Source organism: Gracilinanus agilis, chromosome 1, assembly GCF_016433145.1.
Source record: "Gracilinanus agilis isolate LMUSP501 chromosome 1, AgileGrace, whole genome shotgun sequence".
NCBI classification, from domain to species: domain Eukaryota; kingdom Metazoa; phylum Chordata; class Mammalia; order Didelphimorphia; family Didelphidae; genus Gracilinanus; species Gracilinanus agilis.
Window position 1 is genome coordinate 618786383 of NC_058130.1, and position 25399 is coordinate 618811781.

Genomic DNA, 25399 nt, shown 5'->3' on the forward strand with positions numbered 1-25399 from the left:
ATAGTCATGGAAAATAACCAGGAATATGAATAAAAGTATTAATCTAGCTCGTTTCTTGGCAACAAAAAGCTCATGAAAAACTTCTCCTTTTTTTTTTTAACCTGAGCTAGTGGTTCCTTTAAATTATGTGTGCGCGTGTGTGTGTGTGTGTGTGTGTGTATGTTACTGTTGGGATAACAATATTGTGTTTTATTCTACAGGGAATTAAGTACCTGTGTATTCCTGCAGCGGATTCACCCTCTCAGAACTTGTAAGTTTTTCCTTCATGCTTTGTGAAGTTAAAAGCTAAATGAAAGAGCAAAGTAATTACTAGCTATTAAAGCCAGAGGGGATCTTAAGAGATTTTTCAAATAAACTCTCTTAGGCTGCAGGTGGATAGAGCATCATGCCTAGAGTCAGAAAGACCTGAGATCAGATTCATCCTTGGACTCTTTAGTAGCTGTGTGACCCTGGGCAAGTTACTTAATGGCTCTTTGCCTCAGTTTCCTTATCTGTAAATCACACCTACTTCCCTGGGTTGTTGTGACACTCAAATAAGATAATAATTATAAAGCACAAAGTAAGTGCTATATAATTATTACCTGTTTTTGTGATTATTATAGTTACAGGTGAAGTTGCTGGGCTGAATAGCTTTTTGAAGTTGGGATTAGAACCCAGGGCTCCTTGTTTACTAGTTGAACCCTCTTTTTTATATTTTGACTATCTCATGGAGGATTTGAGATCATTATTTTTTTAAACTGTTACTTTCTGTCTTTGTAACAATTCTAAGACAGAAGGGCAAGGGCTAGGCAATCAGGGTTGTGACTTGCCCAGAGTCACACAGCTAGGAAGTATCTGAGGTCAGATTTGAACCTAGGATCTCCCAACTCCTGGCTTGGCACTTTATCTACTGATGATGATGATGATGATGATTAATGAGATCATTATTTTTATTTTCATTTTTTTAAATCCTTACCTTCTGTCTTGGAGTCAATACTGTGTATTGGCTCCAAGGAAGAAGAGTGGTAAGGGCTTAGGCAATGAGGGTCAAGTGACTTGCCCAGGGTCACACAGCTGGGAGAGATCATTATTTTTAAAGGAACAATATATCTAGCCATATAACCATAATTTACCCCAGTGATGGCAAATCTTTTAGAGCCTGCATGCCATGCCCCACCCAGACTTCATGCTGTGCCCCCTCCCCCCCACCCTTACCCAAGACACTCCCTTTAGGCTGATGGGCCAAGGGATGGATGATGTGAAAAAATGTACTCAGTGTGGTGGAGAGAGGGGAGCAGCTCCCCCTGAGACCCTCTGTCTTTCTAGTAACAAATTCTGGTGGGCAATGATGTGTATGCTCTCAAAGCCCTTTTTGGCACATGTACCATAGGTTCACCATCACGAACATACCCAGTTGGTATACTGTTCTTAAAGGAAAAACTTCTCTTAAGTTACTGACTTTCCATGTAAAGACTCCTTGAGAATCCAGTGAATAGCTCTATGTCAAGAACCAGCAAATCTTGGTTCTTTTTTTTTCTCTCCAACTCCCTGACCCCAGGTAAGCCACTTCATTTTGTTCTGCCTCAGTTTCTCCACTGTCAAGGTAGAGTTCATAGTGGCTGCCTGTGTCCAGGGAAGAGGAATATTAGGAAGACAAATGAAATAAGGCATTTGAGCCTATTGAGGAAAATGTACTATGTGAATCTAAAATACTGATTGTAACACTAACAGTTATTCTAATTTTAATATTCTAAAATTCTTAGCAGTACAAGTGGTTACCTTCTCTGTACCTTCTAGTTTTAGAGATTGCTTAGAGCACTAAGGTAAGTGATTAGATTTGTCCATGGTCACATAGCTGGTATATCTGTTTCTCTCTCTCTGTCTCTCTGTCTCTCTGTCTCTCTGTCTCTCTGTCTCTCTGTCTCTCTGTCTCTCTGTCTCTCTGTGTCTCTGTCTCTCTGTGTCTCTGTGTCTCTGTCTCTCTGTGTCTCTGTCTCTCTGTGTCTCTGTGTCTCTGTCTCTGTCTCTGTCTCTCTCTCTCTCTCTCTCTCTGTCTTTCTCTCTGTCTGTCTCTCTCTGTCTGTCTCTCTCTCTGTCTCTGTCTTTCTCTCTGTCTGTGTGTGTGTGTGTCTCTCTCTCTCTCTCTCTCTCACACACACACACACACACACACACACAATAAGGATTACATTGTAGTCAAGAAGAAAGGAAGTAGAAGAAAGTAGAAGAATTTGACCCATCAGTGAATTTTCAACCCTTAATTTTACTCTTCGCTGGAAAGATGTCTTATCTACCATCTGCTATAGTGGAGGAGGCAATGTAGCCATTGATCAGAATTGACTAGCCCCCACAATACACAGAAAGCTCTAAATTTGGACGGATTGAAGAAAGGATCTTCAGAACTTCCCTGGTAACTGTGCCGAGAAACAGAAGTGGTTGAAAGGGCATGCATGCTGCATACGGAAGGAAGTACAGCTCTAGGTTTCTCTTAAGAGCAGTGTTCTGGCTGATGTTTTTGGTGGCTATTTTTAGCTGGGTAGTATTTCTCTAATCTCAAGGGATTTGAGCATGCTCAGGAACCTATTTATCTGATTATGATTGTTTGGTCTTTGGCAGAATCCTCTTCTGTGAAGTGGTCTAAACCTTAGAAGGGCAGGCAGCCTTCTCAGTAATCACTGAGGGCATTACCATCTCAAACTTTGGTAATTTGGTGTTCATCATGATGCATCTGTGTCAGCAGGAAAGATTAAGTTCTGTTCAGCGAATTTTGATAAGGCAGAGGAATGTGTGAAAGGTTTTAGAAAGATTTTGATCAAAAATGGTTTAAAAAGAATTTCAGCCTTTGAAGGAGGGGGCCAGTGTCAGTCCGTCATCAGGACAGTTCATTTATGCGAGACAACTCATATAGAGGTGATGAATGTATAAGGCCAGTGTATGAATTGTTTTGTTTATTATATGGATTCAGATACAGTTATTTGTCAATTCCTGGTTCTGAGACATGAGCACACTCAAAGCCTGATGATCTTATATGGTTCTCTTATTGGGTAGTGAGTGTGAGTCATTCCTTCTTCACACATATTCACCTACATACTGGTGACCTAAAACGGGGCACACTGTATCTGATTGCCTGTCTTCCTGCATAGTTCCATCATGGTGGATGGACAGGAGTTCACAGTAGGGTCTTGAGTAGAAGCTGGTGTGGTTTATAGCAGCAGTAAATGTGTAGGATTTGCATGGAGGAAGGATTTGCAGAGAGAGCAACTGAACAGTTGATTGGTACAACTGGAAAGATTCATGATCTTTCTTTGGAAGTCCAATCCAAGCAGACAGTCTTCTATTTCCATTGGGGAGGGAGAAAAGAACATAATTTATCTATTGGAGAAAAAGTGGCTTTTTTTCACATTAAGCATTTAGTAAATATGAATATTAAAAGACAATTAAAACTTGAACTTTTAAGCCATTAGTAATCCTTGTGAAAAAGTGCATACTGTAGCCTTTATTCACAAAACAACCCTTCTATAACTGTTGAAATTCTCATTATGGACAGGTTATCAAGATCATTACAAAAATCATTTATTGAAGCCTTTTGTTTTCATATCAGTCTTTCACACTTGATCCCTCCCCACTGATTCTTTCATTGTGGCAAAGAAAAACAATGAAGCAAAAAGCATCCAATAGAGTAACTACTTCTGATTGTATGTATTATATTCTATCCTAGTCATCCTCATCCTCTGCCATACTGCCATGTCAGAACAGCTGTTTCATTATCTGCTCTCTGAAACCTTTTCCCCCTCTCATTTACTGAAGTTCAGCTTCCTTTTCATTTGCATTATTGTGTTCCAGTTTTAATTGCATTTTATTTTGGCTATGTGATTGCAGATAGTGTTAGTACAGAGCTTAGGAAATACATTGAGTTTTTAAATTACCTATGGAAATATTTTGTCACAAAGGATAAACTATTTTAATAGCCTATGTCAGGGGTTGATAAACTATGGCCTCCCTCTCTCCCTCCCTCCCTCCCTTCCTCCCTCCCTTCCTTCCTCCCTCCCTTCCTCCCTTCCTTCCTTCCTTCCTTCCTTCCTTCCTTCCTTCCTTCCTTCCTTCCTTCCTTCCTTCCTCACTTTTCCCCCTTTTCCCTTCCCTCCCTATTATCTTCCTCAATTAATTGTAATAGTTTTTGTTAAAATCATTATCTGGGATAAGATGGATGCCACCTTTACTGACAGAGCTGGCAGTTCAGAATTTGGAATGTGCCCAGGTGCCGTGAGCTAGGGGCAAAAAATCAGTTGGCTCCACCTTATAAATACCCCCTAGGCACAACAGTTGGGGATCTCAGACTTGAGAGAACTCAAAACTCAGAACTCAGATTTGAGCAGGCTTCTTTAGGAGCAAGAACTGGGACAGAGNTCTTTCTTTCTCTTTCTTTCTTTCTTTCTTTCTCTTCCCTTCTTTCCTTCCTTCCTTCCTTCCTTCCCTTTCATCCCCTTTCCTCCTTCCTTTCTTCCTTCCCTTCTTTCTTAGAACTAATACAAATATCATTTCTAAGACAGAAGAGTGGGAAGGGCTAGGCAATTGGGTTAAGTGACTTTGTCTAGGGCCACATAACTAGGAAGTACTTGAGGCCAGATTTGAACCCAGGTCCTTCTGACTCCAGACGTGGCCCTCTATCCACTTAACCACCTTTCTGCCCCCATTATATTTCCTTTTAAAAAATTAACTAATTAATTTTTTCAGCTACATGTAGAAACAATTTTTGACAATCATTTTCTGACATTTGAGGATTCAGATTTTCTACCTCCCCAAGGTAATAAATAGTCTGATATTGGTTATACCAGTGCTTTAATGCAATACATATTTCCATATTTCTTATGCTATGATGGAAGACATTTATCACACTTAAAATAAAACACTCATGGAGGACATAAAGTAGAAGATAGCATGCTTTGATCTGCAGATTGTATTTTAATTGTAAAAACCAACCTTAGGTCTCTTGGCTGAACAGTTAGAATTGGCCAACCCCCTGCTCTATGTGATTTCAATTAATAATAGTAAATACTACTAACAACTGACATTGCATAGTATTTTAAGGTTTGCAAAGCTTTTTGTATCTGTGGTCTCATTGGGATCCTCACAACAACCTTGGGAGGTAGGTGTTATTATCCTTATTTTACAGAATAGGAAACTGAGGCTGAGTGGTTATGCAACTTTTTCCAGAGCCCAGAGATGGTAAGGTCTGAGTTAGTATATGAAGTTGGATCTTTCTAAGCCCATACATTGTACCATGTAGGTGTTGGCAATTGATTCAGTAGTCTGCAATTGACTCTAAATCTATGGAATGAATCCCTGCCTATGGTTCTCTTTATAATTACTAACACAATTCACACAGCATTGATAGTATATGTAATGATACATACATTAAACTATATCTGAAATAGCTGATAAATAATTTTCATTTTAGTATATGTGATGGACAGCTAGGTGGCACAGTGGTTATGCTGGACCTGAAGTTAGGAAAACCTGAGTTCAAATCTGGCTTCAAATGTTATCTAGCTTTGTGACTCTGGGCAAGTCACTTAATCCTTTGTGCCTCAGTTTCCTCATCTATCAGATGAGTTCGAGAAGGAAACGGTGAACCACACCAGTATCTTTGCCCAGAGAACCCCAAATGGGGTCATACAACATTGGATGTGACTGAACATCATAAGTGGTTGGATAAAAAACAGCATACCTTTCTAATGATTATACATGAACTATTACATATTGACATTTTCCTTAGTCTGATTCTTAATTTTTCTTCTTTGTTGTCCAATTATCAGCCTGCTTGGTCCCAGTCTCAAAATGTAATGTTGAGGTCTTCTTACATGCTCCAATTTCAAACTGGAATGAGATGAGGGACTAATGATTTTTAGTTTTGAGTGTAATCTCTAACCACACACCTCCTCTGCCCCCTGTTCTTTCTTTCCTTAACTTTTTGTTGTCCCTGAGAATTCTAACTCAAGCCAAAGGAGATGGTTATTAGGCTGGGGCAACATTATTTGACCTTCCAAGATTTGTTTAATATTGTATTTTAACCACCTTATCTTGGTTTTCAGCTGCTATTTGTTGCCAAGGATGGTGATTAATTATCTAAAGGTCATTTCAGTGTCTGTCTTTGTCTTGGGCCCCAGTCATTTCCCCAAGTCCTTCCAGCAACTTAAAATGCAGAAACACATAACATTAAAACTTAGTTTTACCTCTGTTCTGCCAGTGTTTTGTCCTCAGAATCAGGAAATGTGAAAGTTCAAGTTCTCAGAGTTAAATAACCTCATAAACCCAAAGGTACAGGGTGGGGGTTGGGGGGTGGGGGTAAGGGAGGAAGAATGTTACAGGAACACCTCACAGTTATGGAGATGAAAAAAAAAAGAATGAATTAGCTACCTGATTCAAATTGTAGCTTTTAAACTATCCAATCATGTAATAAGTGATTTGTTGCATAATATTGGAAAGGCTGGAATGAATGGGATGAGAATTAAAGTTTTTAGAAATATTTTCTCTTTCCTTCCCTAAAGGAAGAAAAGGTTATATTTATGATAAAATAAGAATTTCATTTAGGTTTATAAAGTGATATATAGATGTAAATGCACATACACATACACAAACATACTCATGATCCTCACACCATCCTTATAAGATAAGGATCTACCTTATAAGGTAGATACTTTTATTATTTCCATTTTTAGGAAGCTGAGAGAAATGAAAAAAATTAGTTGATATTACCCCCCCCCCAAAGGGTCATACAGATAGTAAGCATCTGAGGCAAGATTTGAACTTGTATTTTTGCCTTGTTCCAAAGGCAGTGTTCTGTCCAGTTAGGTGATGCAGTGGACAGAGTGCTATACCTCAAGTTGGGAAGACACAAGTTCAGATTTGGCCTCAGAACACTTACTAGCTGACCCTGGAAAAGCCATTTAACCTCTCCTTGCCTTAGTTTCCTACACTATAAAATGGGGAAATAATAGTCTCCATTTCCCGTGGTTGTCCTGAGGATCAAATGAGATAAATATTTCTAAAGCACTTAACAGGGTACCTAGCACATAATGTAAATGTTGTTCAGTTTTTCTTTCCCCTGGTTGTATTTGACTTTCTGTGACCCCATTTATGATTTTGTTGACAAATAATAGAGTGGTTTTTCATTTTCTTTTCAAGCTTATTTGACAGTTAAGGAAACTGAGGCAAACAAGGTTAAATGACTTACCCAAAGTCACAGAGCTATTAAATGTCTGACTGGATTTGAACTCTGGATCCAGTGCTATTCACTGAGCAACTTAGTATGCACTCTCTCTCTCTCTCTTTCTCTCTCTCCCCCCCGACACACATACAAATATATATACATATACTGTCATTATGCCATAAGAATTAAATTTAATTATATTAATATTCAGTTATCCTTAAATAAAATGAGGACTTTCTCCATTTTGGTTTTGATATATCTTGGGTTGGCATAAGAAATTAAATGGGAATTTTTGAGAGTTTTGTGGTAGTTTCTGATAGCACAGAAAAAGTTTAAAAATGTGTACTCAACCCAAAGTTTATAATAAGGTATTGTAAACACTCCATAAAAAAAGAAAAAAATTCAGACTTTTTCTCTAGTGTAAAGGGAGGGCCAAAAAATTTTTATGCAGATTTTCCAGATTGTGGGGGTGCCATGCCCCTAGTTCCCCTGCAATGTGAAAGAGAGAATTATATTATTACATATTATTTATATATGTTGATATTCTGTTATTAATATACTAACATATTAAAATGTGACTAATATGTCATAAATATATGCGGCACAATGATTTATATTTAAATATTAGAAAGGGAATTTTTGCCCAGTGCCCCTAAGGAAGTTTAATTTGACTCAGAATATGAAGAATGTAACTGTGGTCTACTTATAACATTTAGTACCAGACTTCAATAGATCTTTATGTTTTTCAGGATTTAGGTTTTTCTTTTTCTCCCTCCTCTGGTTTGAGTTCTAATAGTACAGAAAGATTATATTTAAAATATATTTCACAGGGGTTATTAATGTAGAGTATTGCCCCCATACCTCATGACTCTGTTTCTTCATCTTGTTATTGTTTACATCATATTATAAGTTATAAAGTCCATGAGGATAAGGACTGTATCTTAATTTATGGCTGTATCTTCTACTTGAGTAGACAGTGCATAGGGCAGTGCTCTGTACATAGATCGAATCATTGACAATCTGATAATCTGAATTGCCTTTGTCCATTTTTCCCTTTCTAACTGTTTTATTTGTATGTCTGCCTCACTTCTCAGTTTTTCTCATTAATGTGTCCTTTTTTTAATTTTATCCTCAAAATTTTTTTTCTAGAATCAAGGCTGGAAGGGATCTTGAGGTTATTTGGTATCTGGTTATCTGGTAGACCTGAATCAGGAAGGAGAAATGGTTAGCTAATTCTTAATCCTGCCTAGGAATCTAAATTCTCATAGTCATCTTTAGTGTCAATGCCAATATTTAATCAGCCCATAGGTTCCGAGAAAATGTACTCTATCTGGAGTAAACTTAAATTTACATCTTCTTGTTTTGTCTTTTGGAATCAGAGATATCCTGTGAATAACTCTTGGAATTCATTGTCAGGCCCCAGTTTTCTAGACTAATCCACTTTCTAGACTAATTTTCCTTTGTGTCTTTACCTCTGATTTGGAGTACATGGGCTCTTTTGTACCCATCCATCACTGTTCATTTTAACTGAGAATCACGGTGTCCAAGTAGATATAATTTTGCTGCTTTTCAAGCCAGTAGGAGATGATTTCTATGGTTCCTTTTACCTTAAAATTATATGATTTAAGATTAGGTGAGCTGACCAAGCCATGGTTCATTGACAGCATCACCTGGTATTTATTGAGGTTTAAAAGGTGAGTGTCCTCTTCTCATCTCTACCTAGAAGCTGATTGGTTCTGGTTCAGCCTTGGGGCTAAGGAAGGGAGTAAACAATTATATTATGCCTACTGTGTGCTAAGCATATTATAAATAGTATCTTAACAAATATTCCCTCCTTTGAGTTTTACAACAATCCTGGAAGGTAGCTGCTATAAGTTTCTCCATTTTTACAGTTGAGGAAACCAAGGCAGATACATTAAAATGGCTTGCCCAGGATCACAGAGCAAGCAAGTATCTGAGGATCTGAACTCATGTCTTTCTAATTCTAAGCCCAGTGCTCTAATCTGCTGTGTCACTTAACTGCCTCTAGTCTTGGGCCTGAAGAGATGGAGTGAGACTACAGTAATAGAGGATTATGGTCCTGCTTACTGGAAGTGAAACTGACCCAGGTTCACCTTCCCCTTATCTTGTCTCAGGTGGTATATTTGGTTTTTGGTACCTCTTATTTTTTTTCCCAGTTTTTCAGTAGAAAAACTAATTGAGGGTACTGGGCTTCTCTGCTTCCTCTTGGCTTTTTCTCCACTCCATAAATGGACTACTCGAAAGGGACAGTGAGCTATTTTGAGAGGCAATTAAGACGGATAGAAGGAGGCAGCTACGTGGCTCAGTGGATAGAGAACCAGGCCTAGAGATGGGAAGTCCTGAGTTCAAATGTGACCTCAGATACTTCCTAGCTGTGTGACCCTGGGTAAGTCACTTAACCTCCATTGCCTAGCCCTTACCACTCTTCTGCCTTGGAACTAATACACAGGATTGATTCTAAGATGGAAGGTAAGAGTTTAAAAAATATTAATGTAAAGGGCATTTATAATGTACCCTGTAATCTAGGTATGTCATAGCATCACAGAATTTGAAGGTTGTAAAGGATCTCAGTGGCCAACTATTCTAATCCATTACACAAAAGAAATCCCCAGCATCGCTTACCTGAAAAGTGGTTGTATGACTTTATTTTGAAGAGTTTGAGGGCAGGGGAGACTGCCACTTCTCAAAAACAACTCATTTGACTTTGGGACAGTCTGATTGTTAGGAAGTTGTTGGCTTTTTTTTCTCCCATAATCCTCAATTGATCCCTTTGCAACTTTTACCCTTTGCTCTGGATTCTACCCTCTAGGACCACCAAGCAGAGCAAACCTAATACTCCCTCTATATGACTAACCTTCAAGCCCTCTGACCTGTCTCTTCCCAGCCTCATTATACTCAGTTTTTCCAATTGATCCTTATATCATGGATGTAAGTTGTTCAATCGTTATCAACTCTTTGTGACCCCATTTGGGGTTTTCTTGGCAAAGATACTGAAGTGGTTTGCCATTTCTTTCTCCAGCTCATTTTATAGGTGAAGAATCCGAGGCACAAATGATTAAGTGACTTGCCCAGGGTCACACAGCTAGCAAACATCTGAAACCAGATTCGAACTCAAGAAATTGAGTCTTCCTCACTTTAGGCCTCATACTCTATTCACTGTACAACCTCACTGCTTCACCATTTTAGTAGCCATCTTCTGGGGACTTTCCAGATCAGTGTTTTTTTTTAAGGTATGGTCCCGAGAACTGAACACAACCCTCCAGATGCCTTCTGATGAGAACAGAGTGATAGTGGGACTGTCCCTATTTATTTCTGGAGGCTCAGTCCCTATTAATTCAGCCCTAGATGGAATTAGGTTTTTTTTGGCTGCCATGTCACATTTCTGCCTTATTGAGTTTGCAATCCACTACAGCTCTTAATTTTCAGAGAACAGATGGTATCTATTTGTGGCTCTCATCTTATCCATGTGAGATTGGTTTTTTATACCCAAGTGCAATATTTTACATTTATTCCTATTGAGTTTCAAAATCCTTTTGGATACTGACTCTGCTGCGTTAGCTTTTCCTCTCAGGTTTGTATCACATGTGATGAGCATGCTGTCTATCCAAGTTAATAATAAAAATGTTAAAGTAATACCCTATAATGGTCATCAATGGAGACAAAGGTTCCTTATGTTGAATACACACTATGTATTTATAGCCAAATTCTATTTAGAATAGAACTGGAAGGAAAGTGGACACCATTGATTGGCTAACAGCTGAACCAATAGTGATAAATGGATATGCCTTAATTAATAGTGAATAATGAAGAATGTAGAGATACCTGTGAGGACTTTATTAAACTAATATGGTGCAAGTAAGCAGAATGAGGAAAATTATTTACACAATGCTCACAGTAGTATAAAGGGAAATCACATTAAAAAACTTTGGAATTCTGGTGAATACAGGCTAAATTTTAACTTTAGAAGACTGATGGTTGTTAAAGCATTCTTCTGGTTTTGGGAAAAGCTAAAGGTATAGATTGAGGCAGGAATAAGGTATCCTTTGTCAGACACAGCCAAGGGCAGATTTATTTTGTTAACCTGCATGTATTTGTTATAAGGAAGGTTTCTGTTGGCTGGCAGGGGGTGGAAAGAGTCATTGGCAAGTGGCAATGGTGAGAGAGAGGTCACAAGGGCTTCTGTTTTGAGGAGGAAGAGTTGGTGGATAGTGATAGTAAAGCCACAAAACAAGAAGAAAGAAAGAAATGGAAACATTAGAAAAATACAGAGAAAAGGGTGAAGGGAAACTCAGAAAGGGACACAGACAAAAATAGGATGATTTTGTTACCATCATATTAAGTTAAATGGATGCTTTAAAAAACAAACTGTAAATAACAGATGTATCCATTTTAATACATAATTCTCTTCTTTGTATATCAAAATGTTAATGCATAATTGTTAAATGTGTGTATATATACATATATATGTACATATATAATTTTTTTTATTAAACCCTTACCTTCTGCCTTAGAATTAATACTGTGTATTGGTTCCAAGGCAGAACGGTAAGGGCTAGACAATGGAGGTTAAAACAACTTGCCCAGGGTCACACAGCTAGGAAGTGTCTGAGGCCAGATTTGAACCTAGGACCGCCCATCTTTAGGCCTGGCTCTCCACCCACTGAGCTACTTTTTTAAGGAAAAAAGGGAATCACCATGATATAAAAAGACAAGTTTATAATTAAAAAATTACGATTAAAAAAGGAATGATCGTGATATAAAAATATGGTATGAGGAACCACCTGGCATCAAAAGACATGGGTCCTTGTTCTCTGGCTGTGCTTCTGCTGAGTTACATGGTTCCTGTACAAGTCAGTGAACTGCCTCCTTGTCCCCTTTTCTTGTCTGGAAGGACAGAATTGGACTAACTATCCTCAAAAGGCCCTTTCAGGTATAGACACTGTGATTCTGGCCTCACTTATAGTGCATCCTCAGCTGTGTCTTGGCTGTGGTGTAAGTGCCCCCTCACAAAGCTTGGCAAAGCATTTGGGAACTATTCTCAGTCCTGTGCACTGCTGTGATAGCAGGCCAGAAAAAGAGAGGTTCCAAGAAATATGGCTTATTGTGTGACTTGGAAAAACAAACCCGTCTAAATGGAGCAAAGCCTAATGGTGACAGGATTAGAATAGATTTTACTAGTCCTTGCTATTTGGTATTTTATGAAAATGTGCTGTTTATGATATAGATGGTTACATTCTTAGTCTAAGGATAGAGAGAACAATTGCAATGGAAGATGGCTAGCCAAGGAGAAGGCTTTGTGTTACTTCCATGAGTGAGTAATCAGAGGGCATATGGGGTGCAGGGAGGACTAGCACCTCTGGTGTGAGCACCTGTCAAACCCTTTCAGGTCTGTTCATCCCCTCCTATTATCTATCCTTCACCCAACTCTTACCTGTGACTCCAAGAAGCTGTACCATGTCCCAATGTATAACAGTCTTTGCAGGCAGGCTAAATCAAGTAGAAGTTAAATGACAGGCTTTAAACCCATCAGTGAGTTAGGGGGGTGATGTCTACCTCAAGCATGTGACTATGAGAACAGTTTGTCCCAACAGCCATGAAGGTGGCTAAAGCAGATGCTATAGAATGTTTAAAGTTTGGTCATATGTGGAAGATGCCAAGGTCATCCACTGCATCCTGGGCCACTGACAGTCGTCTTGACTTTTGTCTTGCCATTGGGCTTGGATGACTCTGGTAGAGAGAATAAGGCTGATGGATTTTTGCAGCTCTGTCTCACTTAGATCCGTTTCACACACAAGCCATTGGTCATCTTTAAAAACAAAAGGATAAACAGTTGAAAGTCAACAGTATTTGCTTAAGAGTTTTCTATGTGCCAGGGACTATGGGCCAGAGCTACAGATACAAAAAATGAAACAATCATTGCCCTTGAAGAAATTACATTTTATAAGAGGCGATATCATGTACAACTTATATACATCTAAAAATATAGAAAATAAGTTCAGAGCCATTCCACAGTTGACAAATGGTCAAGGGATGTGAATAGACTGTTTTCAGATGAAGAAATCAAAACTATAATAATCATAGGAAAAAGTGTTCTAAATCCCTTCTGATTAGAGAAATGCAGATCAAAACAAATCTGAGGTACCACCTCAGACATAGCAGATTGGCCAATATGAAAGTAAAGGAAAATAATAAATGTTGGAGGGGATGTGGCAAAATTGGGACACTAATGTATGGCTGGTGGAGTTGTGAATTGATCTAACCATTCTGGAAGGCAATTTGGAATTATATCCAAGGGGCTTTAAAAGAATGCATGCCCTTTAATCCTGCAATACCACCACTGGGTTTGTACTCTAAAGAAATAAAAAAATGGAGATGGACATGTTTGTACAATAATATTTATAGCTACCTTTTTGTGGTGGCAAAAAATTGGAAAATGAGATGTTGTCCCTCATTTGGGGAATGGCTGAACAAATTATGGTATATGATGGTGAGGGACTACTATTGTGCTATAAGGAATGGTGAATTGCTTGATTTCTATAAAAACTGGAAGGACCTACACCAACTAATATGGAGTGAAATGAACAGAACAAGGAGAACATTATGCACAGTAACTAAAACATGGGACAATCAAATGTAATACACTTTGCTACAACTAGCAATGCAATGATCCAGGACAATCCCAAAGGACTTATGAGAAAGAACGCTATCCACATCCAGAGAAAGAACTGTGGGAGTAGAAATCCAGAAGAAAACATATGATTTATCACTTGTTTATATGCGTATAAGATTTGAGGTTTTAGTTTTAAAAGATTACTCTGTTACAAAAGTGAATAATATGGAAATAGGATTTGAGTGGTAATACATGTATAACCCAGTGGAGTTGCTTGTCAGGTCCAGGAGGGAAGAGAGGAGGGAGAGAAAATGAATCATGTAACCATGGAAAAATATTTTAAAAATAAAATTTAAAAAATTAAGTTCAGGGTAATATGGCAAGCACTATTAGCCCAAAGGGTTGCAGGGCTGGAAAGGGGAATTGAAAGTTCTCAACTGTTGGAAGGCTTACCTCCTCTTTGGCCTGTCTCTGATTGAATGACTCCTTCCAGAACATCCATTAAAGGAGGGTGCCCAGGCCAGTCATGTCTCCTTTTTCTCAAGGCTACATCTAAACTTTACTGTGGCTCACCCTCTATTCTTCACCCCCTTCATCTTCCTTTTATGTACTGTCTTCCCCTGTTAGAGTGTAAGCTCTTTGAAGGTAGGGATTGTCTGCTTGTATTTGTGTTCTCAGCACTTACCACTGTGCCTGGCTCACAATAAAGGCTTATTGCCTGACTAACCAGAAAAAGAAAGAAGACCACTTTGACTGGACCAGAGAGTACACAAAGCAAAATAATCCAGAATGCTGGGAAGGTAGGTTGGAGCCAAGTTGAAAAAAGACTTTAAGTGCAAAACAGGAGTTCATATTTGGTTCTAGGTATAATAGAAAGCTACTGACATTTATTGAGCAATTGACGTAGTCAGATCTCTACTTTTGAATATTTCTTTAGTAACTAGGGGCAGCTAGGTGGCAGAGTGAATAGAGCACTGGGCTTGGAATCAGTAAGACTCAACTTCTTTTGAGTTCAAATCTTATCACTTTCAAGTCTTGTGACCTTGAGTAAGTCACTTTATCCTGTTGGCCTCAGTTTCCTCATCTGTAAAAAGAGCTGATGAAGCAAATGGCAAACCACCCCAACAAATGGGATCATAACTGAAATGACTCAATAACAATAAAGCTAAGAAGAAGATGAATTTCAGGAGGGAGAAAGAAACTTAAAGCATGGAGACCAAATAGGATGCTATTTCAGTAATATAAGTGAGAGGTGAATAGTAGACTTGCTAGTAGGGGAAAAAAGGGTTTGATAGGAAGAATATTGTAAGGTGATAGAAGCATGAAGAGAGGCACGTGGAGTGAGGGAGAGTAAAGATTTGAGATTGACTCTGAAGTTGTGAATCTGACTGAAAACATAATCTGGGTAGAAATAGGGAAGTTCAGAAGAGAGGAGGGTATTTTAGAAGTGGGGGGGGGTGGGGCTTCACTGAGTCCAGTTTGGGACATGATGAGTTCGAGATGCATTGTGGGGACATCTTGTTTGAAATGTGGAATAGGCAATTAGTGACATAGAATTGGACTTTAGGAAACAGACTAGGTTTGTATATATATGTGTGTATACATGTATGTATGTTTGTGTACTGAGAAAGAAGAGAGTGAAGAGTTAAAATACCTTTGCCAAAAGTTTATGATTTTAGTTGACCAAAAATGAAAAAAAATTTTGCAAACTAGATTTGTCAACTCTCTTAAACTATGCCTTTTTACCTAGTCTAATTTGTGTCTTAGCAGAAAATATTCTTAAGATTTTCTTGACAAAGGATTGGTGTGTGTTTTATCCAGATGATTGTTTTAATTCTCCCTTAAATGGGACTTGCACAGATAGAAATAAGGAGACATTTCCTTATAGTAGACTTAATGTCCTCTTTCATGTTCATGGAAGACTTCCCATTGCACAAAAAGTGAGCTGACAGTCAAATGAATGGTGAAAAGAGGAAACTCAGATTTATTGAAACAGCTTGTAGTAGTGTACTGTGCTGGCAGTCCGTGCTTCTGCTCCATATTTGAATTAAGTAATAATAATGATCTGAGGTCTGGGGTTTTTCCCAGGGTGGAGGAGAGGGGGTTTAATGACCATAATTTTGGTCTGAAGTCACTGTCTTCCCTGGAAATACCCTGCTCTGAGACATACACAAAGGACCACACCAAAATGGCAACATGATTTCCCACCTCCTAATTTTCTTGGAAAGACATTTCTAGGAATGTAGTCCCTGGTTAGACTAAATTAGTTTAATGCTTAGCTGGGTTATGAGTCACAGACACTTGCCGAACATTTCTCTCCCTAACATCTTCTGTTTGTTGCCTGTTTATTAGGTCTGGAAAAACCATATAGCATGTAATCCTGCCAAAGGAAGCTGTGTATGGGTTCCAGATACTGCTTTATATTGTAGCTAAATGGTGGGAAAGATTCTGAGCTCTACCATATATATAGCCTTGGGTACAATACTTTTATTGTCCATTATGGGAGACCTTCCTGTAGTGTAGGTTGAGGTGGGATGGTAGAATGAGTGAAGGCTTTGGGTCTAAGTTTGAGGTCTGGCTCTGGTAGGCAGATACCTTAGGTAACACACTTTGCTTTTGTGGACCTCAGTTTCCTCATCTGTAAAGAAGAGAGGTCAACAAGATGACTCAAAAAGGACTTGCAGCTTTAATGTGCCTATGATTTAGCTTTTTCACTGGCTTTCTTTTATCTAGACTTGGCCAAGCTTCATTTGTACTAACTTAGGTTGATGCCTCCTTGTTGACTATGGCTCTCTCTTCTCTAGTTACAACATATGAGAGAGGTTTTGACTTTAATGCACATGGTGCCCAAAAATAAGCTATAAGAAGCTGAGTTTCATAGCGTGGGTGGTTTGGAGAGTGCAGGTGTAAGAACCAGATGTAAGAAATTGTCCCAGCTCTAAAGTTTCAGTAAAGGGATTAGGCTGTCATCGTCATTGAACTTAGATGCCTACACCCTGCATAGATTTTGGTGGTACCCACTAAGATTTTGGAGGACCTCGTCTAGAAACATGAATAGTGGGTGTGTTTTTTATTATAAAATGTTAAATGTGGCCATGCCATCTGTACCGTCTGTACCATCTGTATCCTTAAGCCCTTTTATTTCTGCTTAGATAGTTGTCATTTCTTGATTTTTCTTTTTGGTTTGTTCTTACATACCCCTTATCATTGACCCAGATCTCCCCTCTACCAGAAAAGTATACCACAAAGAAGGGGGAAAAGACACTCAGAACTGGGGGTTTGAGAGGATGTGGGAGGAAGGTGATGGTGAGGTAGGATAGATGTGGGAAGGGTTTCTCTGAATAGGATCCTGGGATTCAGAACTGGAAGGAGCCATAGAGAGTATCTGGTTCAGTCTCCTCAATGCTACAGATGAGAAAACTGAGGCTTAAGGAGGAGAAATGATTTCCCCTAAGATACACAGGAAGTCAAGTAAATAGCAGAACTGGGATTCAAACCCATGCCTCTATGCCAATTCCATTGCTCTTCCCATTACATTGTATTGCCTCCAAACTCTGCCATTCCAGAGGGGAGTGCAAGATGAGCACTTCAGCTCTTATGCTCCTTTCATCTCATCTAGCTTATTTGGGAACCAGGTAGAGGGAAATAGGCATCCCTCTTTCCTGTCTTGCCCAAGAGCTGTTGTCTTTTAAGCAGTGGTTCACATCTGAGAGTGAGTAGTTAAGCCATTTTCCTGCACTACTGATTCATGTTTCTAAGTTTGCAGATAACTATAGCATAATTTTCCAGGCTTCCAATGTTGAGAAGATTTGATCAGCAGGCAAAAGTTGGTATTCTTAGTTCTACCTAGAACTCTCCCTTGAGTGGAATGTATTTATGCTCCACAGATGTTGGTAATAGGCTTAGAGAGGCATACACATAGTGAGGCAATATGCCATAGTAGGTTGAGTTCTGGATATAGGAGTCATTTAGACCTGGGTTCAAATCTCACTTTATATGCTTCATAGCTATGTGGCATATCATTTAATCCCTTTGAGCTTCAATTTCCCTTACTGTGAAATGAAGATAATGATAACCTGTGTTCCCTGTCCCACAGAGGTATAATGAAGTTTACAGTTCTAATTTTTTTTTAAACCCTTACCTTCTGCCTTAGAATCAATACTATGTATTAGTTCCAAGGCAGAAGAATGGTAAGTGCTAAGCAATGGGGGTTAAGTGATTTGCCCAGAGTCCCATAGCTGGGAACTGTCTGAGGCCAGATTTGAACCCAGGACCTCCCATCTCTAGGCCTGACTCTCAATCCACTGAGCTACCCAGCTGCCCCCCCCCAACATTTTTTAAAAGTATGCAAAAACCTTTGCAAATTTGAAAGTACTACATTTATAGTATACATAAATGTCAGCTACATGTATGTGTGCATACACAGACACACACACACACATATATATATATATATTTTAGTGTGCATATGTATATCTATAAGAAGTAGTTTGTTCTAGTGACTGATGCCCCCATGCCAGTTGGCTGCTTCTATTGAAATTTTGCCAACTGATTATCTCTGTTATTTGATTTTTACTAATTATCAGTTCTAAGGCAGAAGTGTGGTAAGGGCTGGGTAATTGGGGTTAAATGACTTGCCCAGGGTCACAGAGGCAGGAAGGGTCTGAGGTCAGAGTTGAACCCAGGACCTCCCATCTCCAGACTTGGTTCTCTATCTACCTTGCCACTCAGCTGCCCCTTTGTGTTTGCTTTTTTAAAAATGTGTCTTTTGTTACTGATTTGGTTTTTTTTTATTATTTAAAAAAAATTTTTTTTTACTGATTTGGTTTTATAGTAGAGGGAGACAGGGACAAGAATGACACAAAAATAATATTTTGAAATATATCCTCAACAATAATTATATATACCCCAAGATTCTTGATCTCTCTTCCCAGAGAAGGAACAAGACGTGCTGCATAATAGCAAGTATAGCTGAAGTATCCAAGGCATAGCATGGAGGAGTTACAGGGTTCAAATAATAGGGTGGATCCTCCAAGGGAGGTATCATTTTCAAAACCTGCATGGGGGGCAGCTAGATGATTCAGTGGATAGAGAGAAAGGCCTGGAGCTAGGAGGACCTGGGTTCAAAACTGGCCTCAGACTCTTCTTCACCATGTGAAGCTGGGCATGACACTTAACCCTAATTGCCTAGCTTTTACGGCTCTTCTACTTTGGAACCTACACTTAATGTTGATTTTAAGATAGAAAGTATGGGTTTTAAAAAACAATCAAACCTGCATAGGTCATACATTCTTATCCTTGCTTTGTTGATATCTTTCTGAAGCTTGACCTGTTTGACTGTACGATTAAAATTGGCCAGAGTTGGAGAGAATATGTTCTAGAGATTTTTTGTTTGTTGGTGTGATCATAAAAATTACAGATTTAGAGGGAGAAGAGAACTAAAGAGATCAGCTAGTCCTAGGGTGGATAAACTGCCCACTCACTGAGTGAGCAAAGATTTTTTTTTACATTTTAAAATTAAAGTTTTATTGTATTTTAAAATGTAGAAGCCATGTATGGCTCCTATTGGCCATAGTTTGGAGAACCCTCAGTGGGACTTATCCAGGCAACAATATGCTGAGTTTTGAACCCAGTTTCTCTTACTCCAAGTCTCATATTCTTTCTGCTACACTTTCCTAACTCTCTAAAAACTGGCTTTTCGGAATTTGGGGTCTAAGGAATGAGGAGCCAACTCTCAGGCTTACTCCTAGGTGGGTAATTGTGGCAACACAGACAAATGATCCCCCTTGGTCTGTGTTATCCTTGTATTTGTCATCCTTTGGCTCTGTTGTATGGGTGTAATGAGCTCATCCACAGGGTTCTTTGTCATAGATTCTGGCTTGGTTTACTGGGGTCAACAGGAAGGATACCATGAATCCCATTGTTCAGGGGAAAACAGGAAAATTACATTTAGAGGCTTCTAAAATCCCTGGCACGCCTGTGAATTTCACATGTTCATCAATGTCATTTACTGGTATGGATTCAGATTTGGGCAGCAGCTTGGGCCACATTTAAAAAAATTTGAGGTTTTAAAGCTTTATAAGAAGCTTCAATTATATATTATTTTTTTTTACCAGAAGCTGATTAACATTGAGATTTATTCCTTCTCTATCTTGTTTTTTTCTCCCCTGCTCAGGACAAGACATTTTAAAGAGAGTATCAGGTTTATTCATGAATGCCGGCTTAGAGGTGAGGGCTGTCTTGTACACTGGTACGTATGTCTCCTGCCTAAGAGTATTCTTGTTAATAAGCTTGTTATTTTTGCCAAACCATTTTCTGGCCACCTATTTTTCATATAATTAATTTCTAGTTTGGTTCTATAGTCAGAGTTTCTATCTGCACATTAATTCTGAATATTAATGGAAAAAGCCCTGGACTTGGGAGTCAGGAGAACTATTTAATATCTGTGCAGCCTTGGGCAAAACCATTTAAATGATTCTAAGCCTTAGTTTCTTCTTTTGAAAAATTATTAGATTGCATTAAATGATCTCTAACATTCCTTCTATTCCTAGCTGTTTCATTTCTGTCCTTATCTCCCCAGTGTCTATCACAGTACTTGACACAGAGTAGGGACCTAATAAATTCTTATTGAAGTAAATATTCTGTTGCATTCCCCTTCCCCCAAATCCATTATATTTTTATCTTCATTGATATTTTCATTCACTGTAGAGAGCTACCAGGATCCCAATTGTTTTTCATTCTGAGCTATTGTTTGGAATTCTATCAGCCCTCAAGGTTTCTTGCCCAAAGAAATTGCTCTTTCTAAGCTTCCCCCTAGCATTCCAATAGAATAGTGACAGGTGGTGAGTTTTAGCTCTGTAACTTGAATGACATTTAAACACAGTTCCATGCCTTTGCTGGGGAATTTTCACTCAACGTGTAGGCGTTTTGTTTTATTTAGTCTTGTGTTACTAAGATGCCAGTGGGGCATTTTCTACAGGTTCTTGAATTATAAACCGTTTTGTTTGTTTTTGATGATTAATTGCATTGCTTTGAGCATTAACAAAACGTGGTTCATTTTACGGATAGCTACATGTACAAATGTATGCATATAATACAGTGGGGAAAGAGAACTCTTATAATAAAGGTAAGTCAGTAAAGGAAGGTGGGTTTAAGCGTATTTTCAAAATGCTTTATCTGGGAAACATGAAAGAATGTTGCCAACTTTGTAGTATAGACACTATATAGCACATAATCAGATACAGTAATAAAGTTGGGGACTAGTGTAAAACGCCATGAGAAACGTGAAATGAACAGGACAATCACAAAAAAAGCCTGGAAAGACTTGTATGAAGAGATGTGATGAAAAGTGAAAGTGTGCAGCAGAACAGGAGAATGTTAACACAGTAACACTAATACTGTCTGATGATCCACTCTGAATGATTTAACTATTATCAGCAGTCCAAGGATCCAGGACAACTCCAAGGGACCACCATAGAAGGAACAGATGAGCCCAAAAGCAGAGTGAAGCACACCATTCTTCACTTCATTTCCTTCATGAGTTTTTTTCTTGAATCAGTGATATGTCTTCTTTCACAGCATGAAAAACATGGAAATATGTATTGCATGATAGCACAGGTATAACCTAGAATATACTACTTGCCATCTTGGGGAGCGGGGAGAGGAAGGAGAGAACATGGATAATAACGAGACATCAGGAAATGATTATTAAAGAGGGTATCTACATGTAATTGAGGAGAAATAAAATGAAAAACAATTTAAAAATAAATAACGTTAGAGAACTTCAAATTTTAGTTTCACTTAAACTAACTTCGTTATGTGCACCTATGTGTATATGTACACATGGTGTGTTTACAATATAAAATGACTTTTCAACAATTGTTAGTAAAATAATTCCTAAAAATACAGCATCTAATGTTGTTATAATTAAATCTTAGAAATTAAAAAATAAATAAAGGTAAATAGTAGAGACATCTAGGTGGCAAAGTATGTAGAGTACTAATCCTGGAGTTAGGAAGACTCGTGTGGAAGTTCAAATATGGCCTTGGACTCTTCCCAGCTGTATAACCCTGGGAAAGTCACTTTACTCTGTTGGCCTCAGTTTCCTCATCTGTCAAATGAGCTGGAGAAGGAAATGGCATGCCACTCTAGTGTCTTTGCCAAGAAAACCCCAAATGGAGTCCCGAAGACACAGCATGACTAAAACTGACTAAACAATGACAATACCACCTGTGAAAAATGAAATTTCATCATAACTATTGACTTCCCCTCTTGTATGTACAAAATCATATCAGTAGTAGCTCATATTTATATAGTGGTTTACAAATTGCCAAGAACTTTGCAAACAATATACCTGGGAGATGGATAGAGAAAGTGCCATACTTCTTTACAAATTAGGAAATCAAGCCCACCCACCCCCTGAAAAGGCTAAGTGACTTGCCCAAAGTCACTTAGTAAGTGTTACATAGTAAGAGTTACAAAAATAATGTGTCAAAGCTAGGCTTTACACCTAAATTGTTTAATTTGAAGTATATGCTGTTTCTCACAACCACACCTAATACTATTTCACTAATACACTTTTCACTGTCATTTGTCAGTTCAGTGACAATTTTTTGAGCAGAGCCTTTCTATCACTTAAAAGTAGGAAAATTACTTGAGACCTGTTATCTCCCAGGTGTGGGGGCATTAAAGAACTCTACCTGCTTTTGAGGTACCCAGAATGAAATTTCTGTTTAAGAGTAAGATAGTATTTTATTAGTGAATGAACGATTCTTTATAAATGTAAACAGTTCCTTCTTGGCAAAGGATGCTATGCATGCTGATGGTAGTTCAACTATTGCCAGAGGAAGGAAGAAAATCAGGCAGGAAGCCAGATCACTGAGTTGCTTCAGAATAGTTTCTAGGAAGGCATAATTTATTTTAGAAAACATTTAATATGATGTGATTTTATATTTAATTTAAAAATCAGATTTTAGGCTCCTTTTGATTTCATTGGCAAACAGAGATTGCAGTAAAATTATTAGAAGATAGCAGATCATTTTATAGTGTGTTTTTATAGTATGTTCTTTAACCAGTGTTTTAATATGATTATAACTGTTAGCCTGAAAATTCATAATACTCATAATACTTAATGCAGAATGACCTATGAATGCTTCAGTTTTACAACTTAGAATTTTGTCCTGCTTCCTTATTGCACATCCTTTCTTAGGACTTCCCTTCTCCACAAAAATAAATAAATAACAAAATAAGTAAATAAACAAACAAATAAATAAAAATAGGGGCAGCTAGGTGGTCCAGTAGGTGTAGAGTGCCACGTCTGGAGTTGGTAGGTTCAAATTTGACCCTAGACACTCTTTAGCTGTGTGATTTTGGGCAAGTTACTTAATCCTCTTTGCCCTTCTATCTTAGAGTTATTACTGAGTTGTTACAGAAAGTGAGGGGTTAAAATAAAAAAGGAATTCTCCTTTAGTCCTGCTCTATATTTGAGATAACATTATCTCTCTGGATGCTGCAAAGCATTAGCCTAAGCTGAGTTGCCACTTTTTGCTGCACTTGTTTTACATCTTCCTTTCTGGTAGGAGGAGATAATTAAATGTTTGGTTTTTTAAAGCCTTACTTTTATTTAAGAGGTGTGCCAACTCTAGGCTCCTGCCATTTTTTTGATTTTATACAAGTATTTGGCTCCATAGAACAAAATGCTCCCTGTAAAAGTTTCTGATGAAGCACTATAAAGCAAAACCCCTACAAAGTTCCATGACAGAGGTCAAGATTTTATTTGAAGATGCCCTGAGTCTAGACAGCAAGTGATGTATTAAACTGGGAAATGGTCACCAGCATAATAGACCCTAATATCCTGCCTAGAAAAGGATTGGCTGATGAAGTTCTTCAAGTGCTCCTTGTTAACAGATGACATCTTAATTGTATAATTTATTTTATTAGTAATTATAGTTATTACTGTTAACTAGAATGCCTCAAAGTCTCTTTGGTGAAAGACAATAATATATATTAGTCTAGGGAAGTCCCAGGGCTGAGGTTATGTGTATCTTCCCAGATTAATCTGATTATCTTGATTCAAGACCTTTATTATAACTAACACCCCCTGCTTCACCCCAAAATACACATATATAAATATACACATCTAATTATCTGAAAAACAGATGTATTTCTCCTATATCATAAAGCTATATGGGCATTTTATTGAATGAATCTATCAGTATTTATATATTAAATAAACATGGTAGATGGATAGTGAAATAGGCTTGGAAATGGATTCTAGGAGATCAGGCTATGTTGCATTTTAAAAATAGTATAGATTTTTCTAAGATGCCAAATTGTTTACTGCTTCAAAATATCGTCTTTTGTACCTGTTTTCTTCTGGTGAAATCATGGAGGGAAAAGGGGTGAATATTTTGGAATACACTCAAGTCTCCAGGGAATTAAAATAACTTATAAACTAAAAGACAACTGGACACATGTTGTGTGGAAGCTACGGCATGTTCGTGGCCAAAGTGATGTGTGCAAGAGCAGTATCAGAGAGGACATCAGGCTTGTATGTGTCTGACCAGTAGAGGTCAGCTGGCCAGAATAAGAAGAGAAAGCAAGACGGCCAGCGTGGGAGGTCCATTTTGAGTAAGTCCTCTGTGAATGAATAACAGGATGAAATAACAGGCACGGAAGGGCTGCATTTTCTATCAGTGAAATAAATTACTGGCGAAAACATTGATTCTTCAAAGCATTTTTATAGATTAGACTGACTACATTTAACTTGTGACAAATAACAGCTTTATCAAGAAATGCCTTCAGAACCCAGATACACAGAAATAAAAGGAACATTTTCAGAAGGATGTTGTTATTGTCATCAAACATTCTTCATTTGGCAAATTCACTTCTGCATTCCTTTATATGTCATGTCAGCCTTTCCTCATACATTTAAATGCTTTATGGTTCACTAACTGCTTGACAACAGAGGCCAAGGAAGCAGCAGAAGTTAGACAGATCAGACTAAAATGTTAGGAGCCACTGCTGCATCAAATATCAATAAGAAATAGAGAAATCTCTGAAATTCTTATTCAAATATCTTATAAAATAAAAGTCTGTATATGTATCATTTCAGTAATGTATTTATGGAGCAGAATGAAGGTTATCTGGGCCCTTGTAAGTCTAGGACAACAGGAGTCATGCTGCTTTCTTCCTTTTGATTTATTGTGTTACTGGATTCCTGGTATTAAATTGCAGTTGGGGGGTCAAGGATACGAACAGGCAGGTTTCAAGGTAAGAAGCACAAGCCATCAACAATTACATGAAAAAATGCTTCAAATCAGTAACAATGAAAAGATATAAAGCAACTCTGAAGTTCTGCACCACATCTATTAGACTAGCAGAGTTGACCAAAGAAAAGGAGAAATGACAGATATTAGAGGGGTTACAGGAAAATAGGCATATTAGAGCACCGTTGGCAAGCTATGAGTTGGTCTAGCCATTTGGGCCATTCCAAAGTAATTTGGAACTAGTCCTTTCAGTGTTACTGAACTGTGCCATACTTTGACCCTGAAATGCCACTACAAGACATAGGATCTATC

At 38.2% G+C, this 25399-nt stretch overlaps 1 protein-coding gene across 2 annotated transcripts in view; it reads left to right on the forward strand.

Annotated features, from left to right (window-relative positions):
- Window positions 1-25399, forward strand: part of DUSP22 (dual specificity phosphatase 22) — an 85972-nt gene that overhangs the window by 53727 nt on the left and 6846 nt on the right. For both annotated transcript variants that reach the window (XM_044668219.1, XR_006505792.1), the window contains exons 4-5: window positions 201-250; window positions 19996-20070. In XM_044668219.1, coding sequence (XP_044524154.1) covers window positions 201-250; window positions 19996-20070 — 125 coding nt within the window. The remainder of the gene's footprint in view (window positions 1-200; window positions 251-19995; window positions 20071-25399) is intronic.